Source organism: Malaclemys terrapin, chromosome 12, assembly GCF_027887155.1.
Source record: "Malaclemys terrapin pileata isolate rMalTer1 chromosome 12, rMalTer1.hap1, whole genome shotgun sequence".
Lineage (NCBI taxonomy): Eukaryota > Metazoa > Chordata > Testudines > Emydidae > Malaclemys > Malaclemys terrapin.
Genome location: NC_071516.1, coordinates 13,306,693 through 13,323,185, shown reverse-complemented (window position 1 = coordinate 13,323,185; position 16,493 = coordinate 13,306,693). Strand labels below are relative to the sequence as shown.

At 42.5% G+C, this 16,493-nt stretch overlaps 2 protein-coding genes across 4 annotated transcripts in view; one reads left to right on the top strand and one right to left on the bottom strand.

The window, feature by feature from the left end:
• LOC128846944 (uncharacterized) overlaps window positions 1-5,924 on the bottom strand; it is a 156,780-nt gene extending 150,856 nt beyond the window's left edge. For 2 of the 3 annotated variants that reach the window (XR_008446823.1, XR_008446822.1), the window contains exon 1: window positions 5,584-5,924. The gene's annotated coding sequence lies outside the window, so the exon portion shown is untranslated. The remainder of the gene's footprint in view (window positions 1-5,583) is intronic. The other variant, XM_054046231.1, reaches the window with a different exon arrangement.
• Window positions 3,948-16,359, top strand: FAM210B (family with sequence similarity 210 member B). The gene is made up of 3 exons (XM_054046230.1): window positions 3,948-4,734; window positions 9,573-9,748; window positions 12,860-16,359. Exons 1-3 carry the CDS (start codon window positions 4,243-4,245, stop codon window positions 13,074-13,076), a joined length of 885 nt encoding a protein of 294 aa, XP_053902205.1. The 5' UTR covers window positions 3,948-4,242; the 3' UTR covers window positions 13,077-16,359.
• The last annotated feature ends 134 nt before the right edge of the window (window positions 16,360-16,493 follow it).

Genomic DNA, 16,493 nt, shown 5'->3' with positions numbered 1-16,493 from the left:
CCAATTATTTTATTTTATGCAGAAAAAGATCAGCCTGACCCTGTAGTTAATATTCCAGATGGCCACACTGCAGTTCTACATTTGATCCTTGACCCCAGTCACTTGTCTCCAAAGTGTCATAGTCTGGAATCATACCTATGAGCAGGGAGTACCTGGTGTCATCCGCATTGTTGGGTTCAATTTAATTGCCACCGGAGGAGCCAGGGTCTTGTCTCTCGTGCCTAAGCCAGCTGTGACTGGAGCTTGCTTGAGCTCACAAAGAAGACAGTGCCTTTTGCCATTCACACTGTTAATCAATATTTGGCCACTGTCACCTACAAATCAAAGTTCCTTCCTCTGATTATATTGGGCACGGCTCTGAAACAGCAGCACTTTAGTAGAAGTGAATGCAGTAAGAGAAGAATGCATCATCCTCAAGAGAATGCTTGTTTCTTCAGTGTATTGTTCAGCTTCAATTCAGTAAAACTTTATTGGCAGGGCAAATTATAGAAGTGTTGCCAAAGTGTAGAAATGAAGCTGATCTCTCAGGTATCTGTTAGATACAAGTACAATCCACCCAGGATAGGACTGTACACTGTGTCTGGGGGTGCAACAATTTGTCAGAGGTGTCCATTCCTGATCTGGTGGCAGGTTGCTGCATAGCACAATAACATTTCTGCTGGCTTTTTCCTTTATATGCATTGTATATAGCAGCCTTAGCTAAGGCTCTCATTGTTCTAGGGCACAATCAGTATAACATGTACATGTAATGTACATTTTCTATATTGGCAAGAAGTTCCCCAGAGGAGGGTCTGAGCACTGATTAGTCAGCTGAAAAGTTTTCGACATCACAAATTCAGTATTTTAACTATAAAACGACCCTTTATGTAATAATTTCTGTAACCACCAAAACATTAGAAACAGGTGATTGTTTTAATACTGGATTAAAGAAAATGCAAGGTTCTACCTTCACAAGGTTCCTCTTGTAACTTTTCTATCACAGATAGGATCCATGTAGATCATCTGGTAACAGGTACTATAAAAATACCATAGATTGATATATAGATAGATGGTGGATGAACATGTATGGGGATGGATAGATTGATCGTTAGAAAAGATTAGATTGGATAGTCTATGGTAGTGCTGTGGTTTGGCCTGGCCAGTACGGAATACATCAAACCTGTAAGACCAGGGGCTCTATGCTGATTTTGGTTATGCCTATGAAATGTCATTGCCTTCAGTAGACTTACTTCTCATTAACAATGTAATGAGATAAGAAACAGGCCCCTGGTATTTGCAGGGCTGTGCCACAGTTCAGTGGCATCATTATAATATGAGCTGGTTATGTTCACATAGGTAAGGCCAAATGGTCATGGCACTACCATGTTAATAACTCTGTCCCCCGATATGGTAAATGCTCCTATGTAGATGGGCAAAGGAAACAAATGTGCAAATGTCTTGAAGCAGTAATAGAAACACCTGGTAGAATAAACAGTTGTGGTCTTGAAAACTATCCATATTCCAAGCTCTCAGAAAGGGTCTAGATTTATGGAGCAAGGACTAATATGCTTGTACAGTGTTTGCTGCCCATTATGTCTGGAACAGATGCTCATTTAATATATGCAAAGCTCTCCTACTCTCTTCTTTCAAAAGACTCTTCAAAACCCATCTGCTCTGTGATGCATCCTACTGATAATGGCCACCCACCATGCTGTTTCCGCATTGTAGCATTCTTTGTCGTCCTGTGCAGTTCCAGCATGTGTTCCTACACTACAAGCCTTTCCGGGCAGGAAACCTCCTATGTATTTGACATGGTTCTCCTTTTGTACAGGGCTGTGTATGTGTACAGCATTACAGTACTAATAGGGAAGAAAGGATGGGTCATTAGGGAACGGGGAGAAGAAAAACCTTTCTAAGCACAGCTTAGAATTTAAATTTAGATTCATTAAGTGTTTCCATACAAGTTATGGTGATGTAATGATTTCCCCTCCCCAACTTCGGAGCAGCATTGTGTGTGCCATTTGGAAGCCACTTTCACCCCAGCAGTAGATTCATTTGAGCAAAGTGTGAAGTGATTTCTGTTTATGAAGGACTCCAGAGTGAAAGTTGCTGTGTAAAAGCCCAGTTCTGAACTATGTTAAATAATGTGAAGGTTGCACAGTTAAAAGTCATAGAAGATTAGGCACTGATCCTGCAAATTACTCCACATGGGCAAATCCCCAGTATGCACACCCCTTTAGGCAGAGCCCCATTGAAGATAATGGAGCTCCACACAGGCACTGGCCTCCACATGTACAGAATAACTTGCTGGATCAGGACCTAAGGTTCCTCCTGAGCTATGTAACACCTAGATTGTATTTTTACTTCCTGTTTTCCTTGTTATATTTATAGCTTAGAATTAACAGTCAAGTAGTCAAGTCCAATTTTCCCTGCTTTTGCTGGGAGAGGGGACGATTGGGATCTCAAAGATGTTGTGAGCTGTTTGAGGCAGGGGCCATCTTTTTATTCTGCGCCTAGCACAATGGGATTGCGGTCCGTCACTGGGCCCCAGATGCTACCACAATGCAAATAATTAATTATGATAATAAATGTGTACTGTGACATCTCATGCCAGAAATGAAAGGGCAGGAGCATTCTATCTACCGGTTCACCCAGGTACATATCCATCTGTACCTCCCATGTATTTAAATATAGACATGACAAAAACAATATTTCCTTCTTTCTTCCTTCCCTCCTGTCTGGTGGTAGGACAAATAGCTTGATAAGGTTGTAAAGGATTTTTTTTAATGTAGGTTTCCTTGTGTACACCAATGAGTGGGTCCGTGTATATGTATTGAAACAAAACTAAAATGGAAGGTCCACTCTCAGAGACCTTAGCTCTGAAAGTGAGGTCATTCTTAGTCTCCTGTGGGAATGAGTTCCACAGTCTAGGGCCAGCTGCTGTGAAATTTCTGTCTCTTGCACTCCTGCATGAGCCTCTTCACTGTCAACTACTCATATGGCAGTCTGTGGCACTGTCATAAATTTGCTAGATTTCCAGCTGCCATTAACTTGTCCACCTACATTTCCAATGTGAAAACAACCCTTCTCCACAACCTTCTCTTCTGCTCCTTTTTTTTTTGGTAAGGCAGATATTTTTCAGGACTTCTTTCTACCTCACAAAGAAGCAAAAAAAGGACACAAGCCAGTTTTTTTCCCTTTGCAACTCACCTTTTATGATGAGTCCTTAACTATGCCCTGTTCATTCCCTCTGACGCATCTGGCACTGGCCACTGTTGGAGGACAGGATACTGGGCTCGATGAATCATTAGTCTGACCCATGTTCTTTGCCAAACTCAGTGATGCTTAAATTCAGAGGTGTGCATTTAAGGTGAGAGTCACACACACATGCCATCCCAAACAACAGGGCTTTGTGCTGGGAATTAAAGGAGGGCTGTAAACAGGCCCCAGACCCTGTGGGCTTCCCCGCTGCACTCCTGCAGCCATGAGACGTGCTGATACGGACTCCCTGGCCCTGGGAGTCTTTCCTAGCCTGGTCACCACAACTCCTGGCGTTCTTAGCCACCCACCACTGTGCCAGAAAGCCTAGAGTGTTATTTGCGCACCATATTGACTAGCTCCCCCCCCCCCCCCTTGGTTCTGGGGAAGGGTACAGTTTGATTACTAGCAGCTAGTCCTGCTTTCCTTCAGACTTTCTACTCTCCTCCCCAGCCTTTACTTATATAGTCCTAGCAGCTGGGGGGACAGGGGGAGTCTTCTCCACCCAACTAGCCCTTTAGCTGTCTCTCTACTCAGTTCATTGGCACCCTCTGCCTTTTACCCTGAAAAGCAGGATATGCAGAGCCAGCTGCTGACTCAACACCCCCCTCCTACACGGGCATCAGCCTGGGCTGAGCTGGCCCCAGGCCTAATGGCCCGTCCGCCCCAGTCTAGGTTGAGCTGGGCTGAGCCCTCCCCCATGGGCAGCGCGGACCCACCCTGGGGGCTGAAGTGGTGCAAAGACGCGACGGTCAGGCCTGGCTCTACTGAGGACGATCTGCGGGGGAGGGGACCTAGCTTCTCCCTCCCCGCAAGGGTCCGGGGAGGAGGCTGCCAGTAGCTGTGAGGGACTGCTCCAAACCGGGCTGCCGTCCCGCTCGCTAGGCAGGGGCGCTGTCTCTTTAAGGAGGAGGGTGCCTGGGCGGGCGGGGGTGGCTGTTAGTCTCTTCGGGCCTGGGCTGCTTCCCTGGCCGGGCTCGCGGGCCAAGGGGCCCTGTTCCAGCAATGCCCTGGCTGGTGCAGCTGGGCTCTCCTGCGGCGCACCGCCCGCTGGGCCCTGGGGCGCTGCTCCAAGCTACCGCACGCATCGTCTGGGGCAAGGTGGGCAGCGGCGGCAGCAGCCCTAGAGCAGCAGCGGGGGCCCCGCCGCTCCTAGGCGGCCACCTGCAGGCTGTCCCCGGGGGAGGCGAAGCTAGAGAGGCTCCGCACAAGAGGCAGCATCGACCCAGCTTCCGACTGGGGTGCAGCTGGCTCGCCCTGGGGGATCTGCGCCTGCAAAGCCCCCTCCGCCTCCTGCCCGCTCCTGCGCTGCTTGCCCCAGTTGATCCCAGCCGCCGGACCGGCTGCAGAGCTGCTAAGGCGGGTTATCTGCCCCCCCACAAGGGCTTCGGCGACCAACAGCAGGTGCAAGAGGACGCGGAGTTCAGCCATCTGCCGCCCGAGATAATTCTGCAAGCAACTTCCAGCAACTTCCCCGGCAGCGGCAGCTCCGGGAAGGTGGGTGAGGGTGACTCAGGCTGAGTCAGCAGCAACTTGCTAAGTGGGTTTAGTTTTGCTGCTCTGTATTGTCCGTGTATCCCGGTGGATATTGGCAAATACCGATACTGCCCTAGGCTTCTTCCCATTCCATACAATCCACTTGTGTCTTATGAAGCTGCATCATGCATGGGGTCTGGAGTGGGAAGCACTGTCCCATTGAGAGGAAAAGGGGCTGTGCGTGGGCTAGCTCTAATCTGTGCAACATAATTTCTCAGGTTCTACCGTGTTTCCGTCCAAAATGGGTGTGACGGGTTGGATCACAGAAACCCCCCTGGGAGCTGCCACCCGATGTGCAAAGACTAACCCCCCTGGGAGCTGCCACCCGATGTGCAAAGACTACCCCTGCTTTTGTTTTCCCTGCCAGCTCAGGACTCCAGCACCCTGTCTTGCTGAGCCAGCCACTCCCGTCTGGCTCCAGACACAGACCCAGGGTCTGAATCACTTGTCCCAAAGCTGCAGGTTTACCTGAAAACAGCTCACAGAAGTGTGCTTGTCTTTAGCACTTAGATGCCCAACTCTCAATGGGGTCTAACCCCAAATAAATCCATTTTACCCTGCATAAGCTTTATGCTCATAAATTGTTCCCCCTCTATAACACTGATAGAGAGATATGCACAGCTGTTTGCTCCCCCAGGTATTAATACATACCCTGAGTAAATTACTAAATAAAAAGTGATTTTATTAAATACAGGCGGTAGGATTTAAGTGGTTCCAAGTAGTAACAGACAGAACAAAGTAAGTCACCAAGCAAAATAAAATAAAATGCGCAAATCTATGCCTAATCAAACTGAATACAGATAATCTCACCCTCAGAGATGCTTCAGTAAGTTTTTTCTCAGACTGGACACCTTCCAGGCCTGGGCACAATTCTTTTCCCTGGTACAGCTCTTGTTGCAGCACAGGTGATAGCTAGGGGATTCTTCATGATAGCTCCTCCCTCCCCTTGTTCTCTTCCACCCCTTTATATACCTTTTGCTTAAGGTGGGAACCCTTTGTCCCTCTGGGTTTCCACCCCCCCCTCACTGGAAAAGCACCAGGTTAAAGATGAATTCCAGTTCAGGTGACATGATCACATGTCACTGCAAGACTTCATTGCCCACTTGTCAGCACACACATATACAGGAAGACTAACAGGTAAACATAGCCATCTGCAGACAATGGTCCTTGTTAATGGGAGTTATCAAGATTCCAAACCATCATTAATGGCCCCCACTTTACATAATTACAATAGGCCCTCAGAGTTATTTTATATTTCCAGTTTTAGATACAAGAGTGGTACATTTATACAAATGGGATGATCACACTCAGTAGATTATAAGCTTTGTAATGATACCTTACAAGAGACCTTTTGCATGAAGCATATTCCAGTTACGTTATATTCACTTATATTTTTATAAAACCATATAGACTGCACAACGTCACAATGGGTTAATTTTCTACATCACCATCAAGATTTATCGAGGGAATAAAGATGCCAAGGAGTCGCCATTGGGGAGATGGTCTCACAGCAGGGTACAGAGGGAGGGAAATATTCTTATTCCATCCCATAGGAAGTTGTTTGAAATCTTTCTAGTTATAGTGTTATAGCTAGTGCCAATTTGCACAGACTGGACGTAGTTTTAACAGGCAGTAAAACAACTTCTTTTTTAAAATATAATGTCCTGTCCACACACTGGCCAAAAACATTACTTGTTTTCAAGCTGCTGCAGTTTCTGTAGGATAGGTTTTAAGAATAGAAAGTGTTAAAATAGAGGAAATGGTTCTAGTACTTGTAATGTGTGTGTGCATCATATTCTCATAAAATACAGGAGAAAGATTCTCACTTCCTCCCCTGTGCGGTCTGCACATTTTGAATTTTATAGAAGATCTCAAGTACCCAGTTTTTCTGAAGTGACAGTTAAGAAACAAGAGAAAAGGGATGAAATTCAGTTGGAAAGTTTAGGTTGAATGTTCCAGGCAGCGATATCTATTAGCCTGCAGGATAGTTTCCCAAGGTATATGGTAGAGGCCCAGTCACTTGGGACACTTAAAACTACACTGGGCAGGACACTTGACAATGTACTGGGGCAGGGGACTAATGGTCTTTCTTATCTCTTTTATCCTCTTCCCTATTTCAGCTCAAAAACAGAGTGTGGAAATGTCCTTAGTTATCTGCACATGTATTTTCACTGTTCAATACATGTAACTTTAAAAAAAATAGGAGTGGTCTTGGTTAGAAATGCAACACGAGTCCCTTAGAACAAAATGTGTAATGTTTTAACATTCATAACTTGGCTGAACTGTATGTGGATGTTTGAATTTTTTTTCTTTCTCTTTGTGGGGGGAGGTTGTTTTTAAACTTGTTTGTGCCAGAATTTCTAAACGTGAAGGTTTAGCTCCAGGTTAATTATTATGGCCAAGTAGTAAGCCATAAAAAACGCATCTCTTTGGTTTTTCAGAGGTGCTTTGCATCAGCTAGTACCCATTAAAATCAATGAGAGTTCCAGAGTACAGTACCTCTGAAAAATAGCAAATTATGATGGAAGTAATGATGCTGTTTTCACTAGAAATGCTAAAGAGAGCAATGCCTTGAGGAGAACTGAATGAGAGCCAGTGCCCATCACTTAAGAGCTCTTGACATGAGCTTCTTTCTCTTCTGTGTCAGACCACCCACTGTCTGCACACTATTATCCACATGTATTTTTCTTTTATTAGATAAAACACTCTTGTTTGAGACCCTTCTGTGACCTATACTAATTTTTTAATTCTTAATACAGTTAGATTTTGTTTGTTTGTTTTGTTTAGGGGGAAATAGTCCCGTTGGTATTGCCAAAGAACATCATATAACTACAGATGCTCACAATTCAAAGTAGTCTCTCTTTTAAAAATATATATATATTAAACTAAGCCTTTTAAAATATATTTTCTTTCTTTGCATTTCTGCAGGACTGGTTCTACAAATAAACACTGAATTTCCTTTGTCTCAAAACAATAATCTAAAAATAAAATTTCATTAATATGGATCTGCCCTCACTGAGGCCCCAATTAATCAACCAGATGCATGTGGGCAAGGAGATTCAGCTCCAGGATTGTGGCCAACTCTGTGCTTTTGGTTGCTTTCAGTCACTGTTGAATTCTTAAACACGTTGAGCACCTTAATCTTCTGGTGGATTGATTTCTGGCATTACAGGACTCCCTGGGTCCAAGAAAAATAGACTTTCTACAGAGATGTTATAGAAAATAATTCTGTTCTCTCAGCTGTCTTTACTAAGCAAGTAGATATACAGGGCATGACCACACCGGGTAGTCATAATAAACAGCTGCTAACATGGTACTGGCTTAATCTCTTGCCTCATTGCTAATACAGATTCAGAAGCTGCCTCAGTGTATTTCAGTCTAGTGCCCTAGATTAGGGAGAGCGAAATTGAAAGAAATGGAAGCCACTTGGGTGACAAGAACAGGCTACATAGCTCAGATCCTGTGATTTCATTTTGCATTGTTGGCTTTGATATAATGAGCCTGGAGTTCCTGAGAATCCTCTCCTGGTTGTATAACTGCCTGAGATGCCCTTTAGCACTGTAAATTGAAAGCATATATAATATGGAGCTTAACTGGGCCTACTTATTGGCAGACTGAGAGAGTCAAAAGACTGAATGGGCAAAGGAAAACGAAATATTCTCTCTTCTGTCAAGGTTTGAGGCACATTGACTGGTGGGACGCATCTGGTGGCACTGCCTCTGCGGTAAATAAACAGGGGGCTTCAGTCTCAGTGGCTGTCAGAATGGTACCACTACTATTAAGTAAACTGAAGAAGAGGGAACCCTTCTGTCCATCCTATTGTCCAGTAATAAATGAGATGCCCCAAGGTTTTCCCTCTTGTCTTGGCCAACATTTCCTCTGGGGTTAAGACAAGATAATGTCCAAGACTGTGTGTCAGATCTAGTACCTGAGGCTCTACCTGCCCAGTTAGGATCAGGTTGCTTTGAAACCTACTTTTAATATAAAAATTCTGTTTTATACCTTATTCTGTTATAGAAATGCCAGAGGAAGAAATGAAATGGGTTCCCCAATGGCTATAGCAGAAGTCTGTCAGTGGCTGCCAAACCACTGCTAGCATAGTTGCATTTGCTGCTGCTGCAGCCGCATTTTTACAGCCGGGGGATACGCTGCTTGTTGCTACCGAGCTACAGCATAATAATTCCCAGGTTCTTTCTCTGTGTTGCTGATGTACAAAATGTGATTTACAAGAGCTTAAAATGTTGGGCCTTATTCAGGGGTAAATTATTTTAAGCTGACCTCTCTCGATATGTTGTGTCAAATGTGCTTTCTGTGTCACCAATCACTTGGCCTTTGGCGAGACAGTGCTCTTTAATCTGCACTGTGAGGCTGAGCATTGAGGTACAAAGCAAAATCACTCTGGCATGCAAACTAAGGATCCTCTTCTACAAGTGACTGTGTGGGTGGAACTCTGCCTGAACTGAGTCAGTTTCAGGATCGGGATTATATTGTCTATATTTATTATTCTGTAATAGGAAAACTTGCCCTAGTGCTGGGGTCCACACAGAGTTCAATGCAGCCCTTAAGCCTGGGTTAATGGCTCATGTGGACCTTGTGTACTCTCTTCTATGGGGTAAATTCCACCTAATACTATGCATCTTTGTTTTGCCCCCCTATCCAAAGCACCCAAGAACAGCACGGCATAGAGTTCTGTGCTTTTATTTTGCTTCTCAGCAAGTAGCTTGAGACAATTAACTGGAACCTGGACATTGTGTGTCATGTGAGTGTTCGTTCTAAATCATCGTTTTCTTTTTGGATAGGACACAAGTAGATCCCCTGAAAAGGAAGTCACGGATCCCAGTGATGAAGATGAGAAGAAACCCAACAAATCCCAGCAGCTGAAAAAAGTTTTTAAAGAATACGGAGCTGTAGGAGTTTCATTCCATATTGGAATTTCGTTAATGTCTTTGGGAATATTCTACCTGGCTGTTTCAAGGTGTGGATTCTCTTGCAGACTCTCTGGCCTTGGGTAATCTTGTGTATAAAATAAGAAATATCAAGCAGGCATGGATTTTTGAGGTAGTACTTAACTTCTGAGACTAGTCAGGGCCCAATGTTGTGTCTGCTCTATGTGCAGAAGTCTCGTGGCATCCAACTGGAGATTCATGTATGAAGCAGTTGCAGATTTGGGACCAGTCTGAGTTGAGACAAGCAAGAGTAAAGATGAGGGTTTGCATTTAAAATGTACCTTGCTCTACACCTGGGGGCATGCAGGATGGGGAGTGTGCCAATGCAGCCATCCGGAAGGGAGTTTGTTTGTTATTTTGGGGACATGCTGTTTTAATGAAACACTGGCTTGAGCAGTGTAGATCTGAGAGCCACCACTGTGTGCTGGAGCTGAAGATTGTTTTAATTCAGTATAAATCAAATAAAAACAGAACTGTATCCAAAACAAGGTGATTACCCTCAGGACCAGATTTCCAGTTAGGCACAGTAGGCATGTGCCTAGGGGCACCTAAAAATTAAAAGAGGGTTAAAAGTTTCATATATATAATTTTTTTTTTTTTTACGGAAAACACAAAGGTCACCTGTAGGCAGGGGGCGTGCTGAAGATGCTGTGCCTAAGGACACGTAAGGTGTAAATCCGGCCCTGATTACCCTGGAGATCTACTCAGGCACTTGTATGCAAGAAAGGAGAGCAAAAGAATAATGTAGGCTGGTAGGTTCCTTGAAAGACACCAGTTAGAATTTTGCCTATAACTGCAGAAGAAACAGAAAGATTAAAACAAATATAGGACTGGATTTAAAAAAAAAATAGAAGGGTGACAACTAGGGAGGAGAGAGAGAGAGAGGAGTTTGTACGTGGCTTTTGGTGGGATCATGTCCTATTTTTAGAAATGTACATAATTATTTACAGGAACAGAGCACATGATGGCAGCAAAGATCCCTCATGCACTGCACAAACATAACTCTCCCGTTACAAAACAATTAATGTACCATTACATGTAGGCACAGCAGAATTCGATTTTTTTTTTGTAAGTTTGACAATTAATATTGATTTTTATTTTTAAGCGTTTTTTTATTTTTAACTATTTTAATTTTCACATTTGTAGGGAATAAAAGGGGGGAGGGTTAGGGTAGCTCTGACAGCAAGGCTGCAGGGGGCTCGCTGTGTGGCTGAGAGGCCTGAGACAGGAGGGCACAAGGTGCAGGAGCGGCTGTGGTCGTGGCTTGGCAGAACAGAGACCTTTGGCCAGAGTCGTGAGGAGAAGCCACCAGCTGGGAGGGATGCCACCCAGCTGCTGAACAACTCCTACCCACAGATGACCTCTGCATTCCTGGCCAGGGAGTGAGTCACCAGGACTGCAGAGGGCTCCCTGCAGCGCTGTGAGGCCAGTGACACCGGATTCCTGCAGGTGCTAGGTGCATTTTCCAACTGTTGATGGATTTTTTTGTTGTTTTTTGTTTTGTGTCAGATGAAATTGACACTTACCAATGACTAAGGACATAAATCAAATCCTGCTAAGCCTAATTGTATGGCCAAGTGTGAGAAGTGCAGTGGGGAAAAAGTGAACCATTGCAAGGTCATGTGGGAAATACTCCAGAATTTAGAGCCTATTCTAGACAACTGAAAATAGTTGTGGCTTCTTTGTTTGCAATGTATACGTGACTGATCGATGGCAGTTGACAAGTCCCTCTTTCTTTCCTTTGCTCTGTTTTTTACATAAGTTATTCAGCATTCAAACAGCCTTTTTACTCCTCCATTAGCGAACTTTCAGCATTACGTATGGGTGTATTGTTGTCTTACTCTGTCTTACATCAGATTTACTGATGGTCTTTCATTTTGCACGTTGGTTAAACTTTGAAAGATTTAAAGATTATTTACAAACTTCCAATTTATTTTTTTTAATTCAGAAGGTAGAATAATAGAACAGGGATGTTACCTAGGGAGGTTGTGGAATCCTTGTCATTGGAAGTTTTTAAGAACAGATTAGACAAACACCTGTCGGGGATGGTCTAGGTGACCTCTTGAGATCCCTTCCAGCCCTACATTTTTATTATTTTTTAACTGTAAGGGACATATCTGTGTATTGGGCTGATGCTGCAGATATACAATTGTGAAAGCAGAGAAAAGAGGGATGAATGAGAAGGTATTTGGTTTTATAGGGACACCAACCTGGGAGGGGAAAAATATCACATTTCAGGCTGAAAAGTTGTTTCCTATTCTTGTAACAGGCATCATTTGAAATTGTCAAAAATATCACACTGTGCATTTGACAGCACTTTGTGCTTTTTCAGTTTCTGCATGTTGTGTGGGCCTTTCACAGAGCAATGGGGAGGAGAAAAATATATATAAAAAAATTAAAAACATGTAAAACCACAAAAATTGGCTCGGAGGTATGGGAGGGCTCAGAGACAAATGTAATACCTCAAGTTACAATTTATAATTTATTAGCTTTCTAGTTGATGGTGCCTCTTTAAGTCAATCACAGTTTATTTTATTTGTTGGAATTTTAATTTCTTAATGCATCTGTGCTTTAGGTTTTTGATTTACATAGTAAAAGGGAAATGTCAAACAGCATGGGCTTCCTGAATTGTCAGAAAGATTGCAGACTAATCTCAGTGAGAGCAGTATAAAGCTAGAGTGGCTCCATTTTAGAAACTCATCCATTGTGTTAAATCAGAATCTGGCACACTTAACTGCTTTTTAAGTAACGACATAAAAGTTAACGTTGTTCTGCTATAACTAAGGTAGGTGTTCAGTTAAGGAACAGGAGCATGAATACCCAGATTATCCTAAGTAAGGGGGGGAGGGATAGCTCAGTGGTTTGAGCATTGGCCTGCTAAACCCAGGGTTGTGAGTTCAATCCTTGAGGGGGCCACTTAGGGATCTGGGGCAAAATCAGTACTTGGTCCTGCTAGTGAAGGCAGGGGGCTGGACTCAATGACCTTTCAGGGTCTCTTCCAGTTCTGGGAGATGGGATATCTCCATTAATTGAATTTAAGTAAACAAAAGATCTCTTTACTAACATAAGGGAACTGGTACAACTTTTTGATTTAAAAAATAAATTACAATAAATTCTTTTTTCCTTTTTTCCCTCCCCAGTGGTGTGGACATGACCGCAGTTCTCCTAAAACTTGGATTCAATGAAGCATTGGTGCAATCCAAAGTGGCCGCTGGTACAAGCACATTTGTGTTGGCCTACGCTATTCACAAGGTGTTTGCTCCAGTCCGAATCAGCATTACCTTAGTTTCTGTGCCATTCCTTGTCCGATATTTCCGTAAGATTGGTTTCTTCAAACCTCCTGCCTCAAACCCATGATGAAATCTTATTGTTTAAAAAAAAAAATGTCATGTTCATATAGCTTTTTAAAGTGCTGTGCAACTGCAGTTACCCTATTTGGACTCATGTTAATAGTGATCTCATCTTGCCTTTTTGACTTGTCTTTTTAGGTAAATGTTTCTTTCAGGAAAATGTTGATATCTACTTTCCTTTCCTTCTCTTCCCTTCAGAACTTTGTTAAAATGGTATCTGAAAACTCCTGCAAGTGATAACATAAGCACTTACCTACCAATGAGGAAACTGTTTAGAAAGTACATCTTAGAATCTTTACAGCTCAGCCTTTTAGGCCTTACTTTTTTCTTGGTGAAACACACTTGCTACAGTGCCGCACTAATTCATAATAGTGTATTTCAGGAACTAAACTAAGGTTGAATCCCCATTTAATTATTCTCTGAAGCATACTCTGTCCTATCATGTGACTGCCTCTTTTGATACACAAACTCAGTGCTTAGTATTTATCTGCTGCCCCTTTAAAATAATTTGTTGCTCTGAAAAGACACTCTGGCCATGCTGTACTTCCATACTTCTAAGTTGTATGGATGCTGAGCATCACTTAAAAGCTGTCTCCTGGTTCCAGTAGAGCAAGCTGCTAGCCAGTTTTATTTATACTAGAGACCTATAGACTATTTGAGTGAAATCCTGACTTCCCTGAAGTCAATGGAAGTTTTGTTACTGACTTCAAGGGGACCACAATTTCAGTCTGTGGGCATGATCCAAAACCCATTGAAGTGGGTGGCAAGACTCCGATAGGCTTCAATGTGGTGGATCAGGCCCTGTATTAGCAGACATATCTATAACTGGAACTGAGCTGTAGCAGGTTCTCAACCCCTGCAGAAGAAGCTCATATACATTCCTGAAGTCCACATGCTATAATTCTGCAGACTGTTGAGTGCACCAGCTAGTTACTTGATTCTTATATTAAACTAACATAAAGACTTAATATGGGAGTGATCTACACTTTTAAGACTTTATTGCGTAGCTCACGTCAGATACCATTTTAAAGTGCTATTTCCTTAGATGTTTGAGTTGTCCATTTGGCTTGCTGTTCACAACTCAATATGGCATGTTTCTACAAACTGCTGTAATGTCTATAATTCATCAAGCCAAGAAATCTGCAGGTCTGAGCTAGCTACTATGGGGGTGTATATTAACTATTTTAATGTGAACAGAAAAAAAGCTTAGTTCTGATCTCTGCAGTAAATTCCAAACACTTACCAATGTGCTACATTGCTCTTGCACTGCAGAAGCATCACCGTGAAGTCAAGGGTATGTCTACACTTACCGTGGATCGATGCGGCGATCGATCTACTGGGGATTGATTTAGCAGGTCTAGTGAAGACCCACTAAATCGACCACAGATTCCAGTACTCCACCAGAACGAGAAGCATAAGGTAAGTCGATGGGAAAGCTTCTCCTGTCGACCCAGCGCAGTGTATGCACCACAGTAAGTCAACCTAAGCTACATCAACTCCAGCTATATTATTCACATAGCTGGAGTTGCCTAACTTAGGTCGACTTAACCCGGTAGTGTAGACCTGCCCTAAGTGAGATTGATTTAAATGAGCACTTAGTAGTAGTTTTAGGCCCAAGATTTAGATTTTTTTAATTATAAAATGAAATAGAAATATTTTCAGTAGCTTTATCTGGATGTTCCTCTGCAGTGTTGGGAAAAACGAACACTGCAGCATCATGCAAGTGAAATGGGCTATAAACTGATTAGTTTAGCTTCACCCTCCAAGCTGAGGGAAGTGCAAAGAACTAAGGATCTGTCAAAATTGCATTATCATTAACTTATTTATCTTTTTAAATAATTGGTTGAAAATTGCTTCTTAAAAATTTTATTACTGTGACAATGTTCCTATCATCACGTGGAGTTTAGTATGTACATATAGCTATGCAATACAGAGTGCCCAAAATAAGTTATTGTGTACGTCTCAAGGGATTTTGATGACTTAGGGCTAGAGTGGCAGCTTGCAAGCTGCCCTGAGTAAGGGGCAGCATATAACTGCACTACCCCAGGAGCAGTGGCCATATTGTGACTGAGTTGCAGTGTGGTCCCTGCTTCCTCTTTGCTCCATGGGAGATGTAAGCTGTGCCCGCCTTCTTTCTAATGTAGCTTAAATCACCATCTGCACCTGTTCTGCTGCTCTGGCTGGCTCACTGCCTGGCCAGGAGAGTTAGCTGCTCCTAGGTGGCTGCATTCCCTCTTGTATTGTGACCCATGACGCAGATAGTCTGTGCGAGGCAAAATGGGGTGCCTCACATCCCTGCAGTGGTGTGTAAGCTCGTTTATGATTGAGTCCATAAGTAACCCTGAAACCAACTTATCAAGCAGAGTTTACATTTTATTTTAGTTTAATTGCTGGAATGTTTTGACTTTTTTTTTATTGAAATTGCCTTCTGGTGATGCTACTGAATAATGGACTTTCTGGATAAAATTGAAATATCTTTAAGTAACCATTGAAGGTGGTGGTGGGGTTGTTGCACTGTTAACTCCTAACAGTAACTTCCCTAATCTCCTGCAATTTGCTAGCTGCTGAAACATTTGGGGGCCTTTAAGGAAATTTAGACATTCTACTCAAGGTCGAACACTGATTTATTTATTTTTTTAAAGGAAACATTTTTGGTTTTATTCCCTTTCCCATAATTATTTCTAATAGAGCCATTTTCTCTGATGGGCTCTTATTGCTTCATAGAGAGTTCTCTGATTTTGAGTACTGTTGCAGTCACTTTTTGATATTAATGATATAGCAAGATACAAAAAATTCTACTTTTTAAAGTATTCAAAGTATCACATCACTTTATTCTTTCATTTCTAAGTAAAATGTGTATTTTTCTATTATCACTATTAGAAAAACAAGTAGCATTCCAGTCCTTCTATCAGTTACTTCCTGTAATGCAGTCATGATTTTGTGGTTTCTGGAAACAATGCTCACTTTAAAAATCACCAGCATATCACACACTGCTTACATTTTAAAAGTTAATTTCATTTGCTGAGTGAAGTAATTAAACTGCACTTGTCCCTTTTAAATCAGACAGACACTATTTTTGACCTCTGAATTAGACAAATCTGGTTGTAAAAACTGTCATTTGCAACCTTTGTTTAGATTAACTTTTTTCCAATGTATTTTAAATCAAGAATATATTTTGAATTTCTGAATCATTTGTAAGCTTGAAAACAATTAGTGTGTGAAATAGTAGTAAAGGTCTTATAGAATTGTCAACACTAGTAGAAAATACAATAAAATATTTTTTTCCCTTCTAGTTGTTTACTTATTTTCCAGTAAGAAATATCTTAGGATTGTACGCATTGCAATTCCATAAACTAAGTCATGTGTATACAATTGCAAAAACTGCAGTACTCCAAAATACCAAAGGAATGTGCAATGGAAAAAT

Coding starts and splice junctions, on each gene's coding strand:
- FAM210B (XM_054046230.1), top strand. CDS start 4,243: ATGCCCTGGCTGGTGCAGCTGGGCTCTCCTGCGGCGCACCGCCCGCTG. Junction 4,735..9,572: donor GCAGCGGCAGCTCCGGGAAG/GTGGGTGAGGGT, acceptor CTTTTTGGATAG/GACACAAGTAGATCCCCTGA. Junction 9,749..12,859: donor TTCTACCTGGCTGTTTCAAG/GTGTGGATTCTC, acceptor TTCCCTCCCCAG/TGGTGTGGACATGACCGCAG.